This window comes from Malaclemys terrapin, chromosome 2 (assembly GCF_027887155.1).
Source record: "Malaclemys terrapin pileata isolate rMalTer1 chromosome 2, rMalTer1.hap1, whole genome shotgun sequence".
Classification (NCBI taxonomy): domain Eukaryota; kingdom Metazoa; phylum Chordata; order Testudines; family Emydidae; genus Malaclemys; species Malaclemys terrapin.
The window spans coordinates 7497392-7522179 of record NC_071506.1 but is presented as its reverse complement, the minus strand read 5'-3'; the positions used below and the strand labels follow the sequence as shown (position 1 = coordinate 7522179).

The 24788-nt window shown below is 44.0% G+C and overlaps 1 protein-coding gene across 5 annotated transcripts in view; it reads right to left on the bottom strand.

The window, feature by feature from the left end:
- Positions 1-24788, bottom strand: part of LOC128831951 (t-SNARE domain-containing protein 1-like) — a 699719-nt gene that overhangs the window by 269077 nt on the left and 405854 nt on the right. For 4 of the 5 annotated variants that reach the window (XM_054018910.1, XM_054018909.1, XM_054018914.1 and 1 more), the window contains one exon: positions 7022-7189. In XM_054018910.1, the coding sequence (XP_053874885.1) occupies positions 7022-7189 (168 nt within the window). The remainder of the gene's footprint in view (positions 1-7021; positions 7190-24788) is intronic. The other variant, XM_054018913.1, reaches the window with a different exon arrangement.

Genomic DNA, 24788 nt, shown 5'->3' with positions numbered 1-24788 from the left:
TTTTCATATGACTTTACATTGTGCCTCTTCATATAACCTTGTGGTGGGTCTACCCACGTGTGACCTCTGTTTTCATGGGACTTTGTATCAAAGCCTCATTTAGAAACTTTGCATTACCCTTGGTATAATATTATAGCCCCTAAGGATAGAATAAGATAGAAGAAAAATTTCTTTTTGCTAGCAGTAGAACAAGAGCTCTTCCCCCCCACTCTTAATCAATTGCCCTGTTGAATGAATGAGGTGTGGATGAGCAAGGCATGGAAAGCAGCACCTCCAGACAGCCTCAACTGTTGGAGAGGGGCTGGGAGCCAGACCCAAGGACAATAAAACGTGTCAAGTGGGCTCATTAAAAACAAGCAGACATACCGACGGCCTCGGGGGTTAGAAGCAAGCACCTTCTTTTGGAAACACCCTCTTTGCAGCATTGGGACAACACTCAAAAGAAAGCAGCACAAAGGACCAATGGACACAGACACAGAGTTTGAATCTGGTATAGATTTGCATAAGAGGAAAGCTGCTATAAAAGTGAGGTGTCTTGCAGAGGACCCCGGGTCTCGTCTTGTCAACATGGGAGCATCGATCCGGATCGGCAGAAGCCCGGCTCCACCCCCTCCCCCATCTAACTCACCTGGCCAGTGCAGTTAAGGGGGGCAACTAATTGGTAACAACAAGACGGAGTGTGTTTGTGTGTGTGTGTGAGTGTAAGTGTAATATATTATATGCATATAATACAGTGTTAATGAATACATGTATTACTAATAAATGTGGCGTTTTGTCTTATTCCTCCTGAAAACATCCTGTGCAGTACTTTAAGTACAACACAGTCTGCACAGAGGGGATGGAGAGCAGGTAGTGGAATACAAATAGGGACCACACATCTCAAAGAACCTCCAGTTCATAAACAACTTGTGCCTCCTGATAGCGGTGGGGCACAATGTAAATGGAGGGACACGTGACTACCCCAGATGTCTCCTCTTGGAAGAACTTCCAGCCCCACCTCCCTGGGCCAGGGCAGCCAATCCCGCTGACTCCTAGGGGGCTGAGGCCACAGGAGCGGGGAGCACGTGCCTCTTGGCCCGGCTGGGGCCAGCCCAGCTGAGCAGAGGCCTGGGAACCCTCATCTGGTGCCTTCCCCAGCAATAATAGTGACTTTCATCCAGGGCTGAGCATGTGAGGTTTGCAAACAATAATAAGGTATATCCAGCTAAAGCTGGAGAGGTGTGTGGCACAATCCAAAATGTCCATATCATTCTCATCACATTTCTTTCAAAATAGGTTTTAAATTAGTACTGTTGATTGCAGAAGGATTGCTTAATACCGGCTTAATGCAGCATAATGATGGAGAGACATAATACACGATGCTAATTTTCTTATATTTTATCCTCTTCCTATTAATTAAAGAATCACTGAAGCTCTGTATGCAAGAATGGATACGTTGTGTAGCCCTCACAAGGTCACTGAATGCACGTACAGTACCAGTTATCAATGCAAAGTGGGTTTCGGTTGTGATGTCAGTGGAAAAACAAATTCTTAAGAAACAGAAATCTGAATCCCTGTCACCATATGCAAAATGGCTGAGTGAATTATCTAACACTTAGCTAATGGGGAATTAACATTAGGTGGGAGTAATACTTGGAAAGCCTACAAAATCAATAAGAATCTTATTTAAAAATAAAGGTGTGTTATGTCTGTGTACTTTTAGCAACCTTGTAGCACCTGGAGTGAAATCTTCCACACCTGCTGGGCATCTTCCATCTGCTCATCACAGGAAGCTTTCATCTAGCATTTTCAGTTACAGGGAAGTGACAATGTCTTCTGTGCAGGGCAAGGGACGGTAGGAACACGCATAGGGAAAGGAAGCTGCTACATTCTCTCAATAATATCACAAGAATATGACCCCCCCCTACCACTACCTAAGAAAAGACCATTACATCCACGCTTCTTAGCTATCAAATGTCTCCTCCTCCAAAAAAAGAAGCCACGCTCTTCAGCACTGATACATAGGAGAAAGCAGAGTGCAAAGTATCCGTACAGCCTAGACTGCACCTGTGAAATTCATAGATTCATAGATTCTAGGACTGGAAGGGACCTCGAGAGGTCATCGAGTCCAGTCCCCTGCCCGCATGGCAGGACCAAATACTGTCTAGACCATCCCTGATAGACATTTATCTAACCTACTCTGAAATATCTCCAGAGATGGAGATTCCACAACCTCCCTAGGCAATTTGTTCCAGTGTTTAACCACCCTGACAGTTAGGAACTTTTTCCTAATGTCCAACCTAGACCTCCCTTGCTGCATTTTAAACCCATTGTTTCTGGTTCTATCCTTAGAGGCTAAGGTGAACAAGTTCTCTCCCTCCTCCTTATGACACCCTTTTAGATACCTGAAAACTGCTATCATGTCCCCTCTCAGTCTTCTCTTTTCCAAACTAAACAAACCCAGTTCTTTCAGCCTTCCTTCATAGGTCATGTTCTCAAGACCTTTAATCATTCTTGTTGCTCTTCTTTGGACCCTTTCCAATTTCTCCACATCTTTTTTAAAATGCGGTGCCCAGAACTGGACACAATACTCCAGCTGAGGCCTAACCAGAGCAGAGTAGAGCGGAAGAATGACTTCTCGTGTCTTGCTCACAACACACCTGTTAATACATCCCAGAATCATGTTTGCTTTTTTTGCAACAGCATCACACTGTTGACGTATGCCCCACATGCCTGAATGAATGTCTATATCCTCTACCCCAACAGGGCAGCCTGTCCTTGGTCTCTTTCTAAAAGTTCCATCTTGATAGGAGGGCTGGGCCTTTTCACTTTGTGGACCACCTTCTGTATGAAAGTATACTGTGAAGACATCTTTTTAGGACTGTACTATCTTCAAGACATTGCACATTTATCTTGTTCAGGTAAGTCCATCCTGGATCATTTTTCTCCCTTCAGTTCATCAATATTATTATTACTGTAAATTGTACATACAGCTGGGAATATCCAGATCATTGGACTGGGGATATTTTAATTTGTGTTTAGTTGTATACAATACCCAAGGTGGTTTTACCAGTACAACCTGAAATAAACACCTAAGTATACTTAAGAGCAGCAATATCCCAAAGTACAAATATATGCAACATACTGCAGTGATCCACATTATAGATGGCTCTGCAGGACGCTCAGCCACGAGAGATTCCAGCAGAGGTTTTCACTGATATTGCTGTCAAACTCACACTCACAGACAGGTACAGATGCTAAAATGGAGGATAAGCTTTCACAGCTTCACCGCTGGGAACAAAAATATTCAATGACTTTCTGTATCTTGGACATCAGCACTACCATTCAACCAACTTCAGCAGTGCATAAAAGGAGATTTACCCCTAGAAGACAAAATAAGTCTCCCATTTATAACATCAAATCATATCTAATTCTTATCTCTATTTAAAAGCAGCATATAATCTCTTTTGAAAGACATAGTGAATTGGGCCACAGTTTGAACTTTTGTCCTCTTTTTGCACTGTTGATTGCATCACACTTTTTGATACACTAATATCCAAATTCATTCTGATAAAATTAGCTGAATTCAATTAGACAATAAAGAGTATTTCTTAATCAACTGTTCTGATTTATTCTGAAGTCCTATCGTTAGGTTCATCCTTCGTTTAAGTGTGCTTAAGTTTATGATTGACAATGTTCTCTGTTCTCAATCATTTATTGGTTAAATTCAAGCAACTGAGTTTTCCAAAAATGCAAACTGAATTTTTTAAAAGAAAAAAATATATACATAACTCAATCCTATCTCTTCTTAAAAAAAGCTTGTGGTGCCTTTTGACGTTGTATTTATAAACCTTTGTTCTGCCTTTTAGTAAAAAAACCACCCTGTAATATTGTAATTTGATTCCTTTCCTTCACCATTACTACGTTAAGAACCTACATATTCTTAGATAAAAGAGCAAAATATTTAATTATGAAGGTCGGAGGGTTACAGTATTTTCTTTTGCATGATCACTGGTATTAGGCATTGACTGCTGATGGAAATAGAGGAAACAGGAAGTAGATGTATGTATAGAGTAAGGTGGATTGTTCAACCTAGCATACAACAACATATCTGGGTACAGTAACTCCTCACTTAACATCATCCTGGTTAACATCGTTTCGTTATTACATCGCTGATCAATTAGAGATCATGCTTGTTTAAAGTTGTGCAATGCTCCCTTATAATGTTGTTTGGCAGCCGCCTGCTTTGTCCACCGCTTGCAGAAAGAGCAGCCCGTTGCAGCTAGCTGGTGGGGGCTTGGAACCAGGGTGGACCGGCAGCCTCCCATCAGCTCCCCGCTTCCCTAAGTTCCCTGTACAGCAGCCGCCCAGCAGGCTATCAATTGCCTGCAGTTCAGCTGTCCCTCCCCCGACTGCCATGTGCTGCTCCTGCCCTCTGCCTTGGAGCTGCTTCCGGGAGCCTCCAGCTTGCTGTGCAGGGGGTGGGGAGGCAGAGGGGTGCTGATGTCAGGGTGTCCTAGGGTTACCATATTTAAAAAATAAAAAAAGAGGACACTCCACGGGCCCTGGCCCCGCCCCTTTCCCACCCCTGGCCCCGCCCCTACTCCACCCCTACTCCGCCCATTCCCCCAAAGTCCCCGCCCTAACTCCCCCTCCTCCCTCCCAGCCACGCGAAAAGGGCTGCCCAAGCACTACCAGCTTCACGGTTTGCCGGGCAGCCGCCAGACCCTGCACCCCCGGCCGCTTCCCTAGCACAGCTGGACCCCGGGAGGGGAAGAGCCCAGCCGGGGGAGCAGGGTCTGGAGGCTGCCCGGCAAACCCGTGAAGCCGGTAGCGCTCGGGCTTTGGGCAGCCCCTCTGCCTCCAGACCCTGCGCCCCCGGCCAGGCACTTTCTCTCCCGGGCTCCAGCTGCTCTGCTCCTCCCCTGACTCTTTGGCTCTGTTTAAGAGCCAAGCTGCCCGAGCCAGCGCTACCGGCTTCGGGCAGCCCCCTTGCCTCCAGACCCTGCGCCGCCGGAGCAGAGCAGCTGGAGCCCAGGAAGGGAAGTGCCTGGCCGGCGGCTCGGGGTCCGGAGGCAAGGGGGCTGCCCGAAGCCGGTAGCGCTGGCTCAGGCAGCTTGGCTCTTAAACAGAGCCGAAGAGTCAGGGGAGGATCAGAGCAGCTGGAGCCCGGGAGGGGAAGTGACCGGCCAGGGGCGCAGGGTCTGGAGGCTGCCCGGCAAACCATGAAGCCGGTAGCGCTCGGGCTTCGGGCAGCCCCTATGCCTCCGGACCCTGCGCCCCGGGCCGGGAACTTCCCCTCCCAGGTTCCAGCTGCTGTGCTCCTCCCCTGACTCTTCGGCTCTGTTTAAGAGCCAAGCTGCCCGAGCCAGCGCTACCGGCTTCGGGCAGCCCCCGTGCCTCCGGACCCCAGCCGCCGGAGCAGAGCAGCTGGAGCCCGGGAAGGGAAGTGCCTGGCCGGCAGCTGGGGTCTGGAGGCACGGGGCTGCCCGAAGCCGGTAGCGCTGGCTCGGGCAGCGTGGCTCTTAAACAGAGCCGAAGTCTGAGTCAGGGGAGGAGCAGAGGAGCCGCGGGAGGGGAAGTGCCCGTCCGGTATTTTTCCCAGACATGTTTGGCTTTTTGGCAATTCCCCCCGGACGGGGATTTGGGGACCAAAAAGCCGGACATGTCCGGGGAAATCCGGACGTATGGTAACCCTAGGGTGTCCCCCTCCCAACGCTTCTGCCCCCCGCTCCTGTACCCCATCTCCACAGAGCAGGGGGGACAGGACAGGGCTCAGGATGGAGGGAGCTTGCTGGCAGTAGCTGCTGTCTCAACTTGTTGATCTACATAAAAAGACAATGTACTTAGAGTGGGGTCAGCGTACTTTAAGGGGAAATGCGCATTTCTCTCTCTCACACACACAGTGTGTGTCTCTGTCTCTCCCTCTTTCACACACACACACACATACACAAGTGTGGGGGTGGGGGTGGGGGTGGTGCAGGTGCATGTGTGTATAAGACAGACACACACACACACTGTGTGTGCATGTGTGTCTGTGTCTGTCTTACACACACATGCACCTGCACCACCCCCACCCCCACACTTTGGAAAGTGGAGGGAGTGGTGCGCTCCAGTGGGATAGTGTGGGTTCACCATCACGTTCAGTTTCCAGAGGGAATGTTTGCAGGCACAGCCATGCTGTCTCTCCTTCCTCCTTTCCTGCTGCCTTGTAGAGTGTGAGGCTACATTAACAACAATGCGTTAACCCTTGAGGGGTCAGCTAAGTTCTAGTTCATCATTTAGCAGTAAGGCATTCCCTGGAAAATAGCCCACCCTCTTCCACCCTCTGACTTCACCACCTCAACCAAGATTCACAATCATTGCTGTGTACAGTATTTTATATATATATATATATATATATACACACACACACACACACACACACACACACACACAGTCTTTTGTCTGGCAAAAAAAAATTTCCCTGGAACCTAACCCTCATTTACATTAATTCTTATGGGGAAATTGGATTCACTTAACATCGTTTCACTTAAAGTAACATTTTTCAGGAACAGAACTACAACGTTAAGCGAGGAGTTACTGTATATCAGTGGTAGTGACAACCAGCCAATAGCAGAAAGGATGCCAGTAAACTGCATCTGTTCCACGTCTCTCACACACTGGGTCTGATCCTCTGATCTTTATGCACACAAAGCTATCACTGATCACAAGAGAACTCTGCCTGCACCGGCACTGCAGCCCTGAGCCCAATGACTCTATAGCGCTATAGACAATGAGGCAAAATATATGTTTAAAAACATTTAATCCTAAACACTAATTCCTTTAACTGTCATCAGTGACTATATGGCACTGTAATTCTTCCTTGCTCTACATGTTCCAACTATAATATACACCTGAAAATGCTCCCAACACCTAATGGAGGTGTCACAACTCCAACAATATACAACCAACATTTTCTTCTTGCTTCGAAGTGTCTACCAGGTGGCTAAGCTAATGCCAACTCCCACTTCCAAGCCAGCTGGTAGTGAAGGCTACTGACCTCAATCTGCTGAATGGCTTCTTCCCGCAGACGGATGGCCTCCAGGTCCTCTTCTGTGATTTCCGAGAGCAGGGCTTGATCCTGACTCTGGTTCTGCCACATGCCATCTCCTCCATTAAAAATCTTCTCATCATCAGCCAGGTCGGAGAAGGGGGTCCTGGGACTCTGCTGAGATGGGAGAAAGGAAGTAAAACAGGGTTAGATTTAACAGCATGGTTACTGCCTTACCTTCTAGGCACATTATGCAAAACACAGCTCCATGTACCAGATATAGCGCCTTTGGAATGCCCCACCTTTATGGAAATCACTCCTGTCCTGGCTTCCCAAGCCACCACACACTTATTCTATTTAAATTCTCAACCTATGTATCATTGTGGACTGCATTTGTGGCCCACAATGTGTTTCGTGGGCTGCAGGTTGAGAACCACAGCGCCCCTCACCCTAAAACTGCCCAGAGTCCCTGTGCCTAGCGCCCCACCCAGAGCAGGGTCAGGAGTGGAGCCCTGGGTGTGGGCAGCCGGATCCCAATACGGCCACGTGAAGCCAGACAGCAGCCAGGACCCGGACCCTGCCACGCAGGGCTAGGCAGCAGCTGGGACCCTCAGCACTGTGCCAGGAACGGAGCACCCAGAGAGGCTGGCAGCCAGGTCCTGAAAGGGGGGGCCAGGAGTGGAGCCCCACCTAAAATCTGGGGCAAACCCCTTAGTTTCCAGAGCCCTCCGCCAAACCTACCCAAAGACCTACTCTCCCACCCCGTGCCCCACTGCGGCACTCACCAGCCTCTTGCTGGTAGGAACGCTGGTGCAGGCTGCAAGACACTGTCTCCCCCTCAGCCAACCCCACCCCCTGCCAGACCAGAATGGCAAATTTTGAATTTTTTTTTAGCACAGAGCTGGGCCGCAGCTGTATGCTAACTGAGCTGCATGTGGACCATGGGCCGCAGGTTGAGAACTGCTGAGATAGATGATGGGTAGAAGAAGGTAAGTATTATCCCTGTTCTATAAATGGGGAACTGAAGAGGTCAAGTGACATGCCCGAGGTAACATGGAAGTCTTGGTAGAGCTCGGAATTGAACTGAGATCTCCTGAGACCCAGGCCAATGCCTTATCCACATCATCTCTCTCATCATATATTAGATCATATATCTCATCATATAGGCCCTGATCCAGCAGAGCACTTATGCACACATTTAAGTTTAAGCACATTAGTCCCACTCATGGGACTGTTATTACTTATTATGTCACTTTACCAAAGCATATGCAAGCATATGCAATGTCCCTACGCTGAAGACTTTATGATCTAATTTACAATACACGAGTTATCAGAGAGTAACAAACCATATGTATGACGGGAGTAGTAAGGAGAGCTGTAACAGCAATACGATAATACAGTTATCACTATGGGCAACTCATGGCTCCACTTTGGTTTGCTTTTTGAATTAACTCGCTGCTCACACAACAGGTGTTCGTTTTTAGGAAGCATTTAAAGCTCCGCATGGTGTAACATTAAGCATGTAAGTGGCTCCATCAAACTGGCATTGCTCCCAGTTTTGCTTATCAAAAGTTAAACTAAAATGGCAGTTCAGATGTTTGCAACGTTATGAAGTTGGAGGACGACATGGTGGTTGCTACCTCAGCCACAAGTGTCTCTCAGGGGCTGTGTTTCGGAAGGAAATACTTTGTTACTTTGCAATGGTCCTGGTTCTGAATGTTGCCAAGTGCCCTCAGTTTCCATTGAATGAATGAGAACCAAGAGCTCTCAGCAACTCACTGGAGTTGCACGGCACCCTGCAAAATTGGGTCCTAAAAACTGCAGTAAAAAGCAGTCTGGTCACCTTGAAAGGGATGACGACCCCTGTCACGGGGTATGTGATTGAAGAGAAAAAGAGCACCTGTAAAATTATCTCTGTTTTTTGGAGGAAGTGTGAAGGGGGAGCAAAGAGATGGGAATACAGGGCCCAAGAGTTTCAAAATGGGTGCCTAAACTCAAACTCTTAAGGTCATATTTCCTCATCTAATGTGTGTTGGATTTTCAGAAAGGCTGGGCATCTGGCTCTCCGACTTCAGTTGGATCTGCTGGATGTTCAGGGCATTTGGAAATCAGACCACTTATTTAGGTGTATAAATATGGACTTAGGAATCTAACTTTAGGCACCCATTTTTGAAAATCTTGGCTGAGAAAAATCAATAAACTGTAAGGGGAGAAGTGAGAATAGGGGATGGTTTGAGGCTGTATGCATAAAAATGGGGGGAACATTAAAAAAATGTTCCCCAAAGTTATAAATAGAGAAGGAGATCCTTGCCATCATATTTTCCATTATTTCTTCCTCTCTTTCCCTGAGAACTATTTTCTGGAGTGGAAGGATATGTTACAAAAGGAAACATCACAAAAATAAGGTTTAAAAATGCATTAACAATTACCAAACAATATTTTAATAGCATTAAGACATTCCAGGGGGTGTATTATTGGTCCAGTAATAGATGTGTCAGATAGTTGAAAGCATATGGCAGACTGCCTTCACCACCCGAGGCACGTATTAATTGACCAATAAAACACCCTGGAGTACCCTAATTTAACTCTTGTAGCTATGAAGGTCCTGTATTTTCCACTTCGTGCATCTGATGAAGTGGGTTCTAGCCCACGAAAGCTTATGCCCAAATAAATTTGTTAGTCTCTAAGGTGCCACAAGGACTCCTCGTTTTTTTTTTTTTTTTTTTAATTTATTTAAATGTGTAAAGAAATCTAATTTGATGTAATATTTTGGATTGTAAATTATATTTTAATTGGGTTTTACTTGTATTTCCTTTACATTTTAAATTTTGTTTGTTACTGTGTTTGCCAGTGTTACACTGATAATCAACAAAGTTAGAACGGAAGCACTCGATCTTCCATAGTTAAAGTTGCTATCTGAGATGGGCTTAAAATGAGGCGTAATTTCCTGGTTTCCTCTATACATATGTGGCTTTTCAGAATGAAACCCTGGTGCTAAATTTTATGCTATTTGAATTTTCTATGTAATGGTTGTTTGGATTCTTTTTATAAATTTTTAATAGGAAGTGTCTGAGGTTGGTCTGTTCTTGAAATTTGCCTGTGGCAGACTTCTGTCAATGTGTATCTTTAAAACAGACATTATATCTGCAAAGGTATTGGTAGAGAGGTGAAAAAGTTCAGTACTTGTGATGTGCTGGATAGTTTTTGAAAATAATTTTTTAGGACTAAGGGTCATTTTTTGTTGTTATTCAACATATGTGAAAACTAATGAACAAACAGTAGCCAAGACACATTCTCTCCATTGGATAAAATCTTCTCTGTAGGATAAAATCTTTTCTGCCTGCAGCTACGGTTTTATCAGGTTTTATCCTACAAATAAGGTTTTATGTGCAGTTCTTGATAGAAAAAGTTGTATCAGGCCGGATGGATAAAAATTCTGTCAGTAGCTGTACTTCTCTAGCAGATAAAATCTTCACTTCAGCAACTGCGCTCAGGGGTTCTGAACCAATTTGTATAGTGGGGGTGCTGAGAGCCATTGACCCAAACTGTAAACCCTGTATCTGATGGAAACCACTTCAAGCCATGGGCTGTGGCAGCGCCCCAGAACCCTTAATTCCAGCACCTATGGCTGCGTTTCTGTGACACATTCCCAGAAATTACCTCCACGGAGTTCTACCCCCCTCCAGCTGCTTAAGTATTTTAATGGGAAAAACGTGTAGGAAATTAATACACAAAAAACTTAATTGTGAAATGGTTAAAGTTACCACACACAAGACACATAACAAAAAGAAATCAACAAAGCACAGAAATGAAAAGTTAAGCCACCTAATACTATAGGCCCTCTCTTTTTCCACCCACAAGCACAACCTTACAGCTACTGTATCTACTGTACACCGGAGACCCTGCACAGCATATCTTCAGAGGACTAGAGAATGTACCATACAAAGAACATTTGCTATGTCCATGACTCAAAACTACAGCTCTCTTTTACACATCTAACTTTCAAGACACTATTACTGATGCTTTTTACAAGTTCTGCTCCTACTGGAAATTAAAAGAAACAGACAAAACAGTTGGATAGGTACTAGAGGGAAAGACCAGGGAGTGCTGATGTAGCTAACACACATGTATTATTACAACATGCTGATATTTTGCTGACTTTTCAACCCTAACTAGGCTTAATGTGAATTCAATTTATCACATTGCATTATGTTAGTGGTGAACACAGTCTTCTCCATTGGCTGTCTCTAGAACAAGGGATCCTTGAAATGTCATGGCTCCCTTGTCCACATGATCTCAACTCTTGGATGCTGTCTTTCACAGCTTTCATTTTTGACTAGGTAGATGCTATTAAGAGGTCTTGCATGTCAAACTCTGTCACTTGCTTCACTTTCTTTTATTACAATAGCTATGACAAAGCTGTCAGTGTCCTCAGAACTTGTGGGAAGCAGGTCTTCCAACTGGAGTGGCAACCTCATTCTGGAAGACAAGGGGAGACACACAACATTTACACAACTTCTTCGCCATCCACCCACACACTTTATATCAGGGGTCAGCAACCTTTCAGAAGTGGTGTGCCGAGTCTTCATTTATTCACTCTAATTTAAGGTTTCGCGTGCCAGTAATCGAGTTTAACGTTTTTAGAAGGTCTCTTTCAATAAATCTATATTATATAACTAAACTATTGTTGTATGTAAAGTAAATAAGGTTTTAAAAATGTTTAAGAAGCTTCATTTAAAATTAAATTAAAATGCAGAGCCCCCCAGACCGGTGGCCAGGACCCGGGCAGTGTGAGTGCCACTGAAAATCAGCTTGCGTGCCGCCTTTGACACGGGTGCCATAGGTTGCCTACCCCTGCTTTATATAATTAAAGCTTCCCTCATAATCAGGTGTATTCAAGTTCCATAGGAAGTTGGAAAATGCCTTTTCTATCCCAGATCACACCACTATGACCCACACCATCCCATGGCAGTAGTTTGACATCCAGCTCCACTAGTGGCCAGTTCCTAACTAACGGCATACAGAGCCATTTCATTTCTAGGTCGTCAGTTCAAAGCCAACCCAGGTTATATACTCAGGGCCGTCCTTAGGCACACACCTCTGCGTAGGGCACCTGAAAATTTGGGGCACCCCGGGTCTTAGTGTCCACCCTCCCGCCTCTTCCTATCCCTGTTCTGACCCTTCCTGCAGGCTCCCACCACAGCTGGCTGCTGCAGCCTGGTGAGTCTTCCTCGGAAGGGGATCTAGTAGTGAAAAGTGAAAAAGCCTCCAGCCTGCCAGACCTATTAGCACAACACTGAAACTGTTAAAGAGCCAGTCACATGGTAATAAAGCCATTTAACAGGCATTTGCCAACCTCCAGGTATATACTGTCCATTTCTGAATTTACTGACAAAAACGGTTGTGCATTACCATAATATTTACTCAGAACATGTCAGTCTACAGGACCTTAGTTTAAAATTTGCTTTAAAATATTTCATTAATGTGTTGTTGAAGATTATAAAATCACATCTCTAAAAAATCCTTGCACAGATTTTTAGATGCACCATCTGAGTATTCATGTTTAGCCTTAAATGCTTGGATCTTCAAAAGACCACACGACTCTAAAATACACGTGTGTGCCCGGGCTGCCGTCAGGCATAGGGGCACCACGTTAATAATATTGCATAGGGCCCCATAAATCCTAAGGACGGCCCTGTATGTAATAATAATACCTAGCCTTGTTGTGCACACTGTACTTGCAAGATTTCAACAGAGTCACTCCGGATTTATATCCATGGAACGGAGAGGAGAATTTGGCTCACATAATCAAACTGAATTCTACAAATGACAAGTTGGTCCATGACAACCATTCACAAGCACATAAATCTGTAATGCAATGGGAACTTCACGCACAACAGGTAACAAACCAAACCGGGGTGATGTCCCTCCTTTACGCCTCAGGATTTCCTGTAACCCTAGCAGGAATACGACCACAGTAAGGAATCACCCACACACCTACCTTTCTTCATGTAAGGTATCACATCTCATCTAGGGAACTTTTTGGCTGCACATTTGCACAAACTGCAAACACACCAATGGAGAGATGTGTATCTCTTACTTTACAGTCTGTGTATACATCTACAGAGTTGGACTAACTTTCATGAGGATAATCCCACTGTCAGTAGCATGCATGAAGATTAACATTTAATTGCACTTTGAATAATGAGGCCAGACTGCCTACATTAACGAACACGAAAATGCTCTACAGCAATGGCCCAAAAGACCATTGCTTGCAATACCACTCGTTACAAAGTTGGAATGTTACTGGTGAATTTTTAGTACATATGTTGGCATGAACAAAAATGACATGGAATAGCCAGCTCTGCCTTCCCAGCTGCAATATATAGCTACATTAAAAAGATACAAATTAGATTAGATAATCTTTCTCAAACTATCCTTCCAAAACAACAATCTTTCTCAAACCATCCTTCCAAAACAACTAACCTTGCAGACTCAGAAAGATTTACAGATGTATCTCGTCAAGCAGAAGCCCAAAGCAATTACAGGTAGAAAAGCCTCAGGCAGCCACAGAACAAGTGGCCTGGGACTTCTAAATCTTTTAGAGAAGTGAAATAGTGATATTACAACTTTGCATTATCTTTCACACAGAAGAGAGTAGCAGTGATTGGTAACCAGAGCTCCGTTATCTTATGAGAGGTACTTTACCCTGTCAACGGGGGGAAAAAATCCAATCAGAATGTATCCATTCCAGGCCCTCCTCTCCCACTCAGCATGACCTTTATTAGACACTGTTAGAGACATTAATTTCAGCTCCTAAACTACAGCTGCTTTAAATAATATATCTTCTATCCATAGCACTTGCAGCTTCAACATGCACAATTACAGAAATCACTCCAACTTTTTAAACTATGTAAATATAATTATGATGTACCACTGTAGTCTGAGAATAAACTCTGTGTGTGTGTGTGTGAGAGAGAGAGAGTCTGTATTTGTGTCTGTGTCTGTAGTGCCTTTACATTTATTGTAACTAGGATCTTTCCTAGGTTGCTGTTTTTCTAATCAACACTTGGTCAAGTTTCGACTGGAATAAGATGGTACCAAAGCCATGCAAGAAATAAACCATCAGTTCTACTGATTTTCTGTTATGTGCCAGTACTTGCAGCTATGGGGACAGTGAAATAGTGGGACAGATTTCAGAGGGGTAGCCGTGTTAGGCTGTATCACGAAAACCAACGTGGAGTCCTTGTGGCACCTTAGAGACTAAGAAATGTATTTGGGCATAAGCTTTCGTGGGCTAAAACCCACTTCATCGGATGCATGGAGTGGAAAATACAGTAGCAGGTATAAATACACAGCACATGAAAAGCTGGGAATTGCCTTACCAAGTGTGTGTGGGGGGGTCAGTGCTAATTCAATTGGCTTGTTAACACTGACCCCCACTTGGTAAGGCAACTCCCAGCTTTTCATGTGCTGTGTATTTATATTCCTACTGTATTTTCCACTCCATGCATCCGATGAAGTGGGTTTTAGCCCACGAAAGCTTATGCCCAAATAAATTTCTTAGTCTCTAAGGTGCCACAAGGACTCCACGTTGGTTTTGCTGAAATAGCGGGAGGCATCTGCAATGTCAGTTCGTATTTCAGCACATCTATATTTGTGTTTAGCATTTTTCATCCTTCTAATCGCTGAAGTCATGAAGCCTATAGAAAGGTGTATTCGTCTCGTGAAACTGCTGGCGCTGGAAGAGACTTGGTAACAGAGCAGCTAGTTCATCTCCCCTACGGCTTTCTTCTCTCATGTTGCAAGAGCTTATTACCTCTCCTAACCCGTCCCTGGTGATCTTGACCTCACAGGGTTCTTCCAGTCCCTAGTTAAGCTTACTATACTTTGAGCTTGGATGAATTAAACTATGTGCCTGTGACAGTACAGGTGGAGGAGAAATAAACCACGGTTTTGAGGCTCAGCATTCTGAATCAAAAGGGCTCTTCACAGATAGCGTGTCTTTGCAGCCCCAGGTGACCCAGGTCAGCCGAAATCTAAAAGAAGAGTTCTTCTGAGAGAACCCCCTCAAAGAATAATTAGTCTGACTTGTACTCGCCCTCACGCCAACATGTGTCGGCTCCCTGAAATGATGGCATACACCTGTGTCAGATATTGAGAGAGCTGAGTCTTCAGTACAATCTTTCACTGTAACTATCACCTGCCTATCTGTACCTACCTGTAACTATCACTAAATTCTTAGGCATGCTCTGTAAGAAAAAAGCTTTGCCCATTTCTTCTTCCAGTCTTCTCCCTCCCTTTATTTGAGGGCTTTATCTACAGTGCCAACAGATGGTCCGGCAGCAATGTGAGTGAAGTGGAATAATAATGACAAGTAGAGGCACTACCAGTCCCTTCGCCACAATCTCATAGTGATTTTAAAAGAATCCATTTCATTTAACGAGCAAAGTTTTGATCACAAACGTCCATGACCCCCAGACTCGGATACTGTGCTGTCACCAGCTTCAGACGGCATCTGTATATATGCAAAACGACGCAGACAAACGTTTCCTGGGTTTGGGATAAATGTGTGCTGGCTGGTATTTTTATTGCACAGCATCACATTTTTTAAAGCTGTTTCTGCCCTTTCCTGGCTGTCTGAATTATAGCCTCATAATTCTTAGACTCCACAGCATTCTGCCCACTGGCAAAGTTTTCCAGCTGCCACAGCTGAAAACTGTACAGTACATCTCTTCTATAACCTGAGAACAGGCAGAAAGCCACTCCACGTACAGCTCCCTCTCTGAATTCCTCATACAGCCATCATTTCGGTATCTAGGTACCAATTACAAGGATTAGTAGGAGCAACATGGTTGTCTAAGAGGAACCACATTCTGTGCACCTCCCAATAGACAGTCATGCTTTCGGATGGTTAGTTTGAACACTGATTATAGAAGAAAATGAGAAAAGGAAGAATGCCACTGGTTCCTTTGGTAGCATCCTTTATTATGGGAAGAGGAAAATCTTTCTTTGGCTTCTGACGGGGGCAAGAACCAAACTCAGCCTGATTTCCAGTGGCAGGAAATTCAAAAGACAAAGGTCCGTGAATGAAAATGCCCTGCCCTTGAGAGTTTCACCTTCAGCACAGTGACAAAACCCCTGCTGATCATAGTATTCTTGGAGTGAATGTGGGGGGATTAAAACAGAACGGGAGGAAGGTGATGGGAAAGCAAAGGGACACAAGTGACTCCTTTTCCATCTCAGAGAGGGGACGAATGACCAAGACAAGATTTGCTGCATGCTAATGGCATTTGTGCAAAATGGAGTACGCACATGGTATTATATATCAACACCGAACAAATGCATTGGTGGGCTACGTTCTCTGCGATGCACAGTGAAAGAATTCATAACTATTATCCACTAACTGCTTTTTCGGATTGTCTGAGTGCTCAGTCACCTTCATCCAGGAACAACTTTGACCTCAGCAGAGCAAATAGAAGCCTCTTTGGGAATAAAGACCTTTAACACTTTTTCTGCTGACTGCTGCCATAGCTTCATTGCCCCAAAGTTTGATATATGTTTCCATACTTTAGAGAGTTAAATATTTACAACATAAGACTCTATTGTAAAGGTTTGAGCACTGTGCTAACATGTGACTGACCCATGAGAAAAGCCTGCCTATTTCACAGCCTCTGTATTGTTCAACTTCGTGGTGTAACAATGAATTTTCCATAAGTTGATCCCACATTAGGGTGACTACATTAATTTCGGTCTACTAGCCAGATTCCAGCTTGGGTAATCATATTTCATCTACCTTCATGCCTGTTGCAATTTCAGTTGGTATGGGATTCTTTACTTCCTACCAGGAAGAGAACACAAGTTTCCTGGATCCCCGGCCCGGTGTCCAAACCACACTGAAGTTGTAGAAGCATAAGGAAAGGTTCACCCTTCTCCTGGCCTATACATCCAAGTGTTTTCATTCCTTTTGCTAGCCCATGTGACCAACGGTGTCAGTTTTATGTCTCATCCATCTCTAACAGTATAACAAGGCTTCACACCACATAGGGATACTGGCACTGACACTAAAAACCCAAATACCAGCTATTATTTACAGGCTTTTCTTGTCATGTATCAGTCTTGTATTTGAACACCTCAAATGGTAATGAACTATGGGCCACAGCATCCCTGTGAGGTAGGGACATACTATCCCCCTTTTACAGATGGAGAAATTGAAGCGTAGAGAGCTTAAATGATTTACTCTGTGTCACACAGGATGTTTCTCCAAGGAATGATAACTAACAATAAAATAATAATAAAATAACAACAACCAACAACACCTGGCTCTTAAATAAGTCTTTTCATCAGTAGATCTCAAAGTGCTTTACAAAAGAGGTCAGTAACATTATCTCCATTTTACAGATGGAGACACTGAGGCACAGAGCGGTTAAAACAATTTGCCCAAAGTCACTCAGTAGGCCAGTGTAGAGCCAGGAATACATTCTCCTGAGTGCTATATCCACTAGACTGCACTGCAAATATACTGAATTACTGACATTAGTTTCAGTAGAACCCAGGTTTCCCATCAGGGTCTAACTCAGCTCTGCTTAATTTGTAGAAAGTCATTAGATTAGAGCCTGAAGTGGCAAAGCTGAACAAGAAAAGTCTCCGTGGTAGAAGCAAAAGCCTGCACATGCGCACAAGGGGAAGGGGAACGGGGGGGCAGAGGGGGGGGGTGTTCAAGGCTTTCACACACCATGTAAAATATTTGTTTTTATTTAACCATAAATTTGCAGCAGTAAAGTCTCTTGATCCAAGTCTGATTGCATACAGCTGTTTGTTAAGTGTTACATTAATACTACACACAAAACCTTAATTGTTTTTCTTCGGGATATTTTTATTTTTAATTAAAATAGAAACAAAGGTAATAAAAAATGTGAAAGGGAAACCAAATGACAGATACCTGCAGAGAAACAACACACACCAACTGAACTGAACATACCGGAAATTTAATTTGGAAATATCTAACAGCCTTCACTAGACACCGAGCTATTGAGAGTTCTGCAACACAGCCCATTGTTACACTTGCCTCTTCTCACACTGAGGTTCAGCATCGTAAGCCGGAATGCCGAAGTCTTTGCAAGTTCTCTTTTATTCAAAACCAGGAAGGGCTGCAATTACACTGATCAGTTTTGTCTTACTGTTACTTTGTTCTCTTTTTGTTGTACCCATGTGCTGTCTCTTGTGTAAGCAACTTGGGCGGAGGCGCCTTTTGTTATGTGTCTGTACAGCACCTATCACGTCGGCGATCTCTCAGGGTCGAGGGTGATCTCTTTCACAAGTTTTATTTTTCATGGGTCCTTTGGTGACTGAGAAGTCCAATCCTTGAGCCACAGGCTCCTTGGCAGACATTGCAGGTGGTGTTGGAAGACAGGGATGGGCCGTGATTGCTGCGTGACTGTTGTCTTTTCTTTCTTTTCTGGCGTTTTTGTGCTATCAGGGCAAGGCGGTTTCCCTCAAAACTGGATGTTCCCTCTCCGACAAGTCTTCACCAGTTATCCCTGCCCTGGGTTGCTGTCTCCAAGTGTGTGGTGTCGATGCCACATCTCTTGATGTTTATCTTGAGGGTTCTTTAAAGCGTTTCTTTTGGCCTCCCTGTTTCCTCACTCCTTTGGTGAGTTGGGCATACAGCAGTTGTTTTGGTAAGAGTACATCAGGCATGCGCACACTGCCTGCTCCATCTCAGCTGGTGCTGGATAATCAGGGTCTCAACATTGAAGATGTTGGCCTCTGTGAGACACTGACATTAGTGTGATGATCCTCCCACTTTATGTTGAGGATCTTCCGAAGAAAGTGCTGGTGCTGGCGTTCCAGGTTTTTCAGGTGTTTTCTGTAGGTCACCCAAGTCTCACAGCCGTAGAGGAGAGTTGGGATTACCACCGCTTTATAAACTAAAAATTCAGTATGTGTTCTGATGTTGTGACTGTTGAACACCCGGTGAGACAGTCTGCCAAAGGCAAGATTGGCACAGTGAATTCTGTGCTGAGTCTCGACGTCTATGTCTGCCCTCTGTGAGAGATGACTGCCAAGATAGGCAAAGTATTCTACATTGTCCCATTCTTCTTTGTCGATGTAGATCTTCCTTGCTGGGTCTGATGATCGATCAAGGACTGGCTGGTGGAGAACTTTTGTTTTGCCGATATTCAGAGTTAGCCCTAGGCTTTTGTAAGCTTCGGAGAAGCAATTAAAGGCTGTTTTTAGATCCTCCTTTGAGAGTGCTACTACAGCACAGTCATCTACATACTGGAGTTCGGTTATTGTTGCCAATATTACTTTAGTTCTGACCTGGAGACGAGAAAGGTTGAAGAGGTGGCCGTCAATCCGATATTGGATGCCTGTGCCCTGTGGTAGATGGTCTTGGGTTAACGTTTTCATAGCTGCTAAGAAGATGGAGAAAAGGGTGGGTGCAATACACAACCTTGTTTTACGCCTGTTTGGATGACACATGGCTCAGAAGTAGAGCCACTGCACAGGATGGAGGCAGTCATCTGATTGTGGAGGAGTCTTACAACGGCGATAAATTTGCTTGGGCAGCCAAACTTTGACATGATTTTCCACAGAGCCTCACGGTTCACAGAGTCGAAGGCTTTGGTCAGATCGATAAAGGCCATATACAGCTCCAGGTGTTGTTCTTGACATTTTTCCTGGATCTGCCTGGCTGCGAAAATCATGTCGGTTGTGCCTCATGATGGTCTGAAGCCGCACTGGGGCTCTGGAAGTACTTCCTCTACAAGAGGGAGCAGGTGATTCAGTAAGCTTCTAGCAAGAATCTGCCCAGAAATGGAGGGGAGGGCAATGACTCAATAGTTGCCACAGTCGGCCCTGTCTCCCTTTTTGAAATGGTGACAATGTTAGCATTCTGTAAGCCAACAGGAATTTCTTTGGTGTGCCAGATTTTGAGGAGCAGCAAGTGAAGCTTGTTAGTCTGTGTTTCTCCCCCCACTTTCAGTACTTCAGCTGGTACCTGGTGCTTTATTGTTCTTCATTTGTTTAATTGCTTTGCAGACCTCCTCAGGTGTTGGTGGGTTGACAAGTTGTTGTTGTCAAACCAGTCCTGAATGGTGGCGGGTAGCAAGGCCAATGGATTTCTCGCAAACCTCATGGATGGTCTGTCTTAGGGCTTCCCAGTCTTCTTTGACACTTGTGTTGTCATTTCCAGGTGTGCATATGGCGTCTATCACAATGGGGCACTGATCTGTGATTGTACACCCTAGGCTCTAGTGCAATACAAATAATGAATAATCATCTGCTTTAAAAGGGCTACCCGTCCTACCAAACATCACATTTTCAAAGTTATTTTCTTTCCCTGGGTACACAACAAGTTCCAGACTTGGCCAGAATACATGCTACTGGTGATGTAGAGATTGGGTGAAAGGGAACATACTTGTAGCCTGCCTGTAATTCAGTGTCTAATTCTAATTTCTATATTCTTCAGTACACAAAAATGGCACAACCCTACTCAGTCTAGCCTATACGGAAGGAAATTGTTAACTAATAAAGGGTTCTACTACATTCTAGGGATATGTAATATGCAGTTTTAGATAAACAAATGAAATTACACTGAGAACATAGAAACTGCCTCTCACATTATGGGGGTTCAAATCCAGACCAGTGAGGGGTTGTGTCACCACATGTCCTGCAACCTGGAGGCCTTTCCATGCTTTGCTGCTATAGTTCTATACCTGGGATGCTCACAGGTAACCTACACAAGCATGCAGTCACACCCTGAGTGTCTATGTGCTAGGCAGTCCTGTGTGCTAGACAGCTCTGACCCCAGAAGCCTACCTAATGCCCTGCTTTCAGGCTTCCACCAGACCTTACAACCCCAACTCCACTCCCAGTCCTGAATTTCCCTCTACAACGCCTGCCCTGAAGTGTCCAGCCCTCTCCTGGATCACCCAGAGAAATAATAAGGTACATTGCCGCTGTAAAGAGCCATCATATTCCGCAGTTTACTACTTTAACTGGAGTTAATATTCACGGCAAGTTGAACACAGCCCTGAGGTGGTTTATAATAAAAATAAACAATTTTATTAACAAAGGAGCAGAGATTCAGTGGGTTCAAGTATAAGGCATGAAGCTACAAAGAATTACAAGTACAAATAAAAATAGAGTTCTAATGGCTAAGACTTAATTTAACAGCTACTGTTCAAGATAAAATCCTTACTGCATGCTCCTAGCAAGATAACTCAAACGGGCTGACCACCCCTTCGGCAAGGACCTCTCCACATAAGAACGTCCCTTGTCTCCCAGGTGAATAGGGGCTCTCTTCCCCTCACTCTATATAATCCAGTTCCCAGAGACCCTAACCCCCACTTAGGCTGAAGGATCCTTCTTTCTCAGCTTTCAAGAACTCTCCCCTCTTATATCTGCCCAGTGATGGATGCCTGATATGGCTTTCGGCTTCTGCTTATATCTCCCAAAATTCCTTGTTAGGAGAGGCAAAATGACCTCATGCTGTTCTTCCCTTCCTGTGGCCTTCCTATCCCCCTGCTAATTCTATGCAAATAGAGCTTTGATTGTTTTTGATCACACCTTGCTTAATTTCATGGGAGACAGGCAGATAGCTGTGACATTCCCACCTGTCAGGGTGGGAATTCTTTCTTCCTTTGTTTGCCCACACTATTTAGACATAATATCCATGAGTATTCATAATCCTTCCTATAGTGGTAATAGATGCATTTTAAAATGATATTAATAACCAGTCTGTTGCAGGAATTCATAAAAGATCTAGCACAATACACTTCTATAATACAGTAGTATACAATCAATTGATTCAATTGCTGATCATTTGAGGCTCAGACCCCCCTCCCTCTTTATAGCTCAGATAAAATTCCTCTTCCCGCTGGGGGTTAGCCAGGCTGTCTCTTCCCCCACTTGTTAGCTTGGTAGCTTTGTTTATCTGGCATGCCAATGTATGGTCTTTGCCTGATGATCAGGCTGGCCCAGACATGCTGACACCCAACCCCCTTGTGAGCGTTGATGGTTCTGTTTACCGCACATGAAAATTGCAATACTATTGTCTCTGGTCAACCCTGCTCATATGTATTCCAGACCTGGGCAGACCTGTTTACCAACTCCCCCTTACCTGCCTCGTTTAAACACGTTTCAGTCATAATTCCAGCATAGATCACTCTTAACACATACCATGCACATACATCAGTCAAGACAATTAATGATTAGTGAGTTATGAGCCTTCCAATGACATATTATGACACCTTTTAGATACAAATTATAACAATAGTGAATTGGGGTACATTGAATTGATCGGGCCTGGTGAGACTCATTACTAGTGAGCCCCCTTGCCCTCTGGCATTGGTATGTTCAAAGGGCATGTCTACACTTACCTCCAGAGCGATCAAGCCAGCGGGGGTCGATTTATCATGCCTAGTGAAGACACGATAAATCGACCCCTGAGTGCTCTCCCATCGACTCCGGTACTCCACCGGAGCGAGAAGCACAGGCGGAGTCGACGGGGGAGTGTCAGCAGTTGACCTACTGCAGTGAAGGCACCGCAGTAAGTAGATCTAAGTATGTTGACTTCAGCTACATTACTCACGTAACTGAAGTTGCGTAACTTAGATCGATCCCCCCCTCCACCCCACGGTGTAGACCAGGCCTTAGTGTCACATTGCCATATTGGAATGGTCCAACAGTTTATCTAGTATCGACTTTTAACTCCTACAGAGGTCTGCAAAGCATGTTTCAAAGAAAGGTAGAAAAGGGCCATAATGAACCTGAATAATCTGCCCTCTAGGGAGAGCTAATAAACATTTATTGTGATTGTGGCATGATGTTTGTGTGCAGCATCATGCTGCGCTACAGACATGCACTGGGTCACACATGACAATGGAGTGGATCTTCATCCAGACAAACAAGGTGGGTGGCAACTCTCAATACAAGATCAACAAAGTTTAACAAAACAAAAACAACAAAAAAAGAATGAAAGAAATATATAAACCTCATTCCCATTAACAACAACAATATAGTCATTACTGATACACTGGAGATTTCAAGAAAGAGGAGCTGAAGATTACAGGCAAATTCTGTCATAAATGTATATTTGCAACCAAAATGAATGCAAAGTGAAATAAAGATGGGAAGCATAAATATTATTCAACTGAATAAAACAGCATATCTGAGACTGTTTGCCATGGAGAATTAAGTGCAAAACATTTTGCTTCTTAGCTAATTTATTCAGTGTAAGTTCTTTATAGGGCAAGAAGTTGTTAACTTAATTTTTCAAATGGTGGCAAGAAGTAGGAAGTGGGTACATGGGAACGCTACAGACCGATTTATTTTCCTGGAATATTCCATATTGTATTTGTGTTATATGTTCATCAAGATGGTGACCTTTCATTAACGAAACTGTTCAGCCCAGCAGATGCATAATATGGAATTAGCAAGAAACATCCCGATGGTTTTTACTAGGCTTGAAAAACTATCAAAATATTTGCAGCATAATAAATCGTGAACATGGAAAGAGAGAAAAGATCCTGAACAATGTTCTGTTCAGCCCCTCAGGAACTTATCACTACAGCATAAGTGTTCAAAATGTGTACATTCTTCAAAGAACATCAGGATACTGGCTTACCTAACTGTATTGTAGATAGATGGTCCACAGGGGGACCTGTTAGTGAAGGCAGGGGGCTGGACTCAATGACCTTTCAAGGTCCCTTCCAGTTCTAGGAGATAGGATATCTCCATTAATTAAAACATTAAAATTAAAATTAATTAATTATTAGATAGCCTTGGGATCATGACTTCATTGCCTTTTTATAGGCTCACATACTATTCTTATTCCGTGTGTTGTCTTATTTATATTGTTGAATTTCTGCAGTTATAGTGTCTGGACCATATCTCAGCAAGTCTATTCCAATTGTTCTTAATGTAAGAACTTTCCCCCCTTAGTACTTAACCTAAATGTTTCCTTCTTTAGCTTCAGGCCATCAGCCCTAGCATCAGATCATCTAACCTTGTAAATAAATTACCCATTCTTCATGTATATTGTCACCTTGAAGGTATTTATAGACTGTAATCATGTCTCTTCTGGGTCTTCTTTCCTGGACTACATACATTTAGCTCCCTCATTTTCTCACCTGATGGATTATATTCCAGCCCTTGTGTTATTTCTGTTGTCCTTATTTGTATTCAATTTTTTTAAATATCTTTCCTGAACTGTCAAGACCAGGACTATAAGTAATACCCTGGGGTGATTACCAGTGCTCTGTAGCTTATATCAGTTTCCATACTTTGTATTAGCACCTTTCATCCAAAAAATCCAATGATTTTGCAAATGCTCAAGTGTATTCTGAAAAACCACTGCAAATACAGCAGCAGTGGCTACACGCTTATGGTCGCTCAATAATTTTCTTAGCAGATGGGCTCAATTTACATGTTAAAAAAAAGTTGATTCTCACCTCCCTCCACCGGCTGGTCGTCTCAAAGAGAATCAAATTCGGATCCTTTCCATCTCACACATCCTTATTACTAATAAAGGTTCTACCTGAATAAAACCTAAGCAACTTCACTGTCAATAATGGAATTTCACCTGTGTAACTGACTGAAACTTGGCAAACAATTTCACTGATGATCCACCAGATGGAACAGAACCCTGCTCACTTTTCTGTAGCTGCCTGCCTTGGGTCTGCACGATTAACAGGAGTACACAGAACTAAAATCTTATTTTAGTCATTAAAACCGGCAGATCTACCTCTGAACACACACAGGCGGCAGG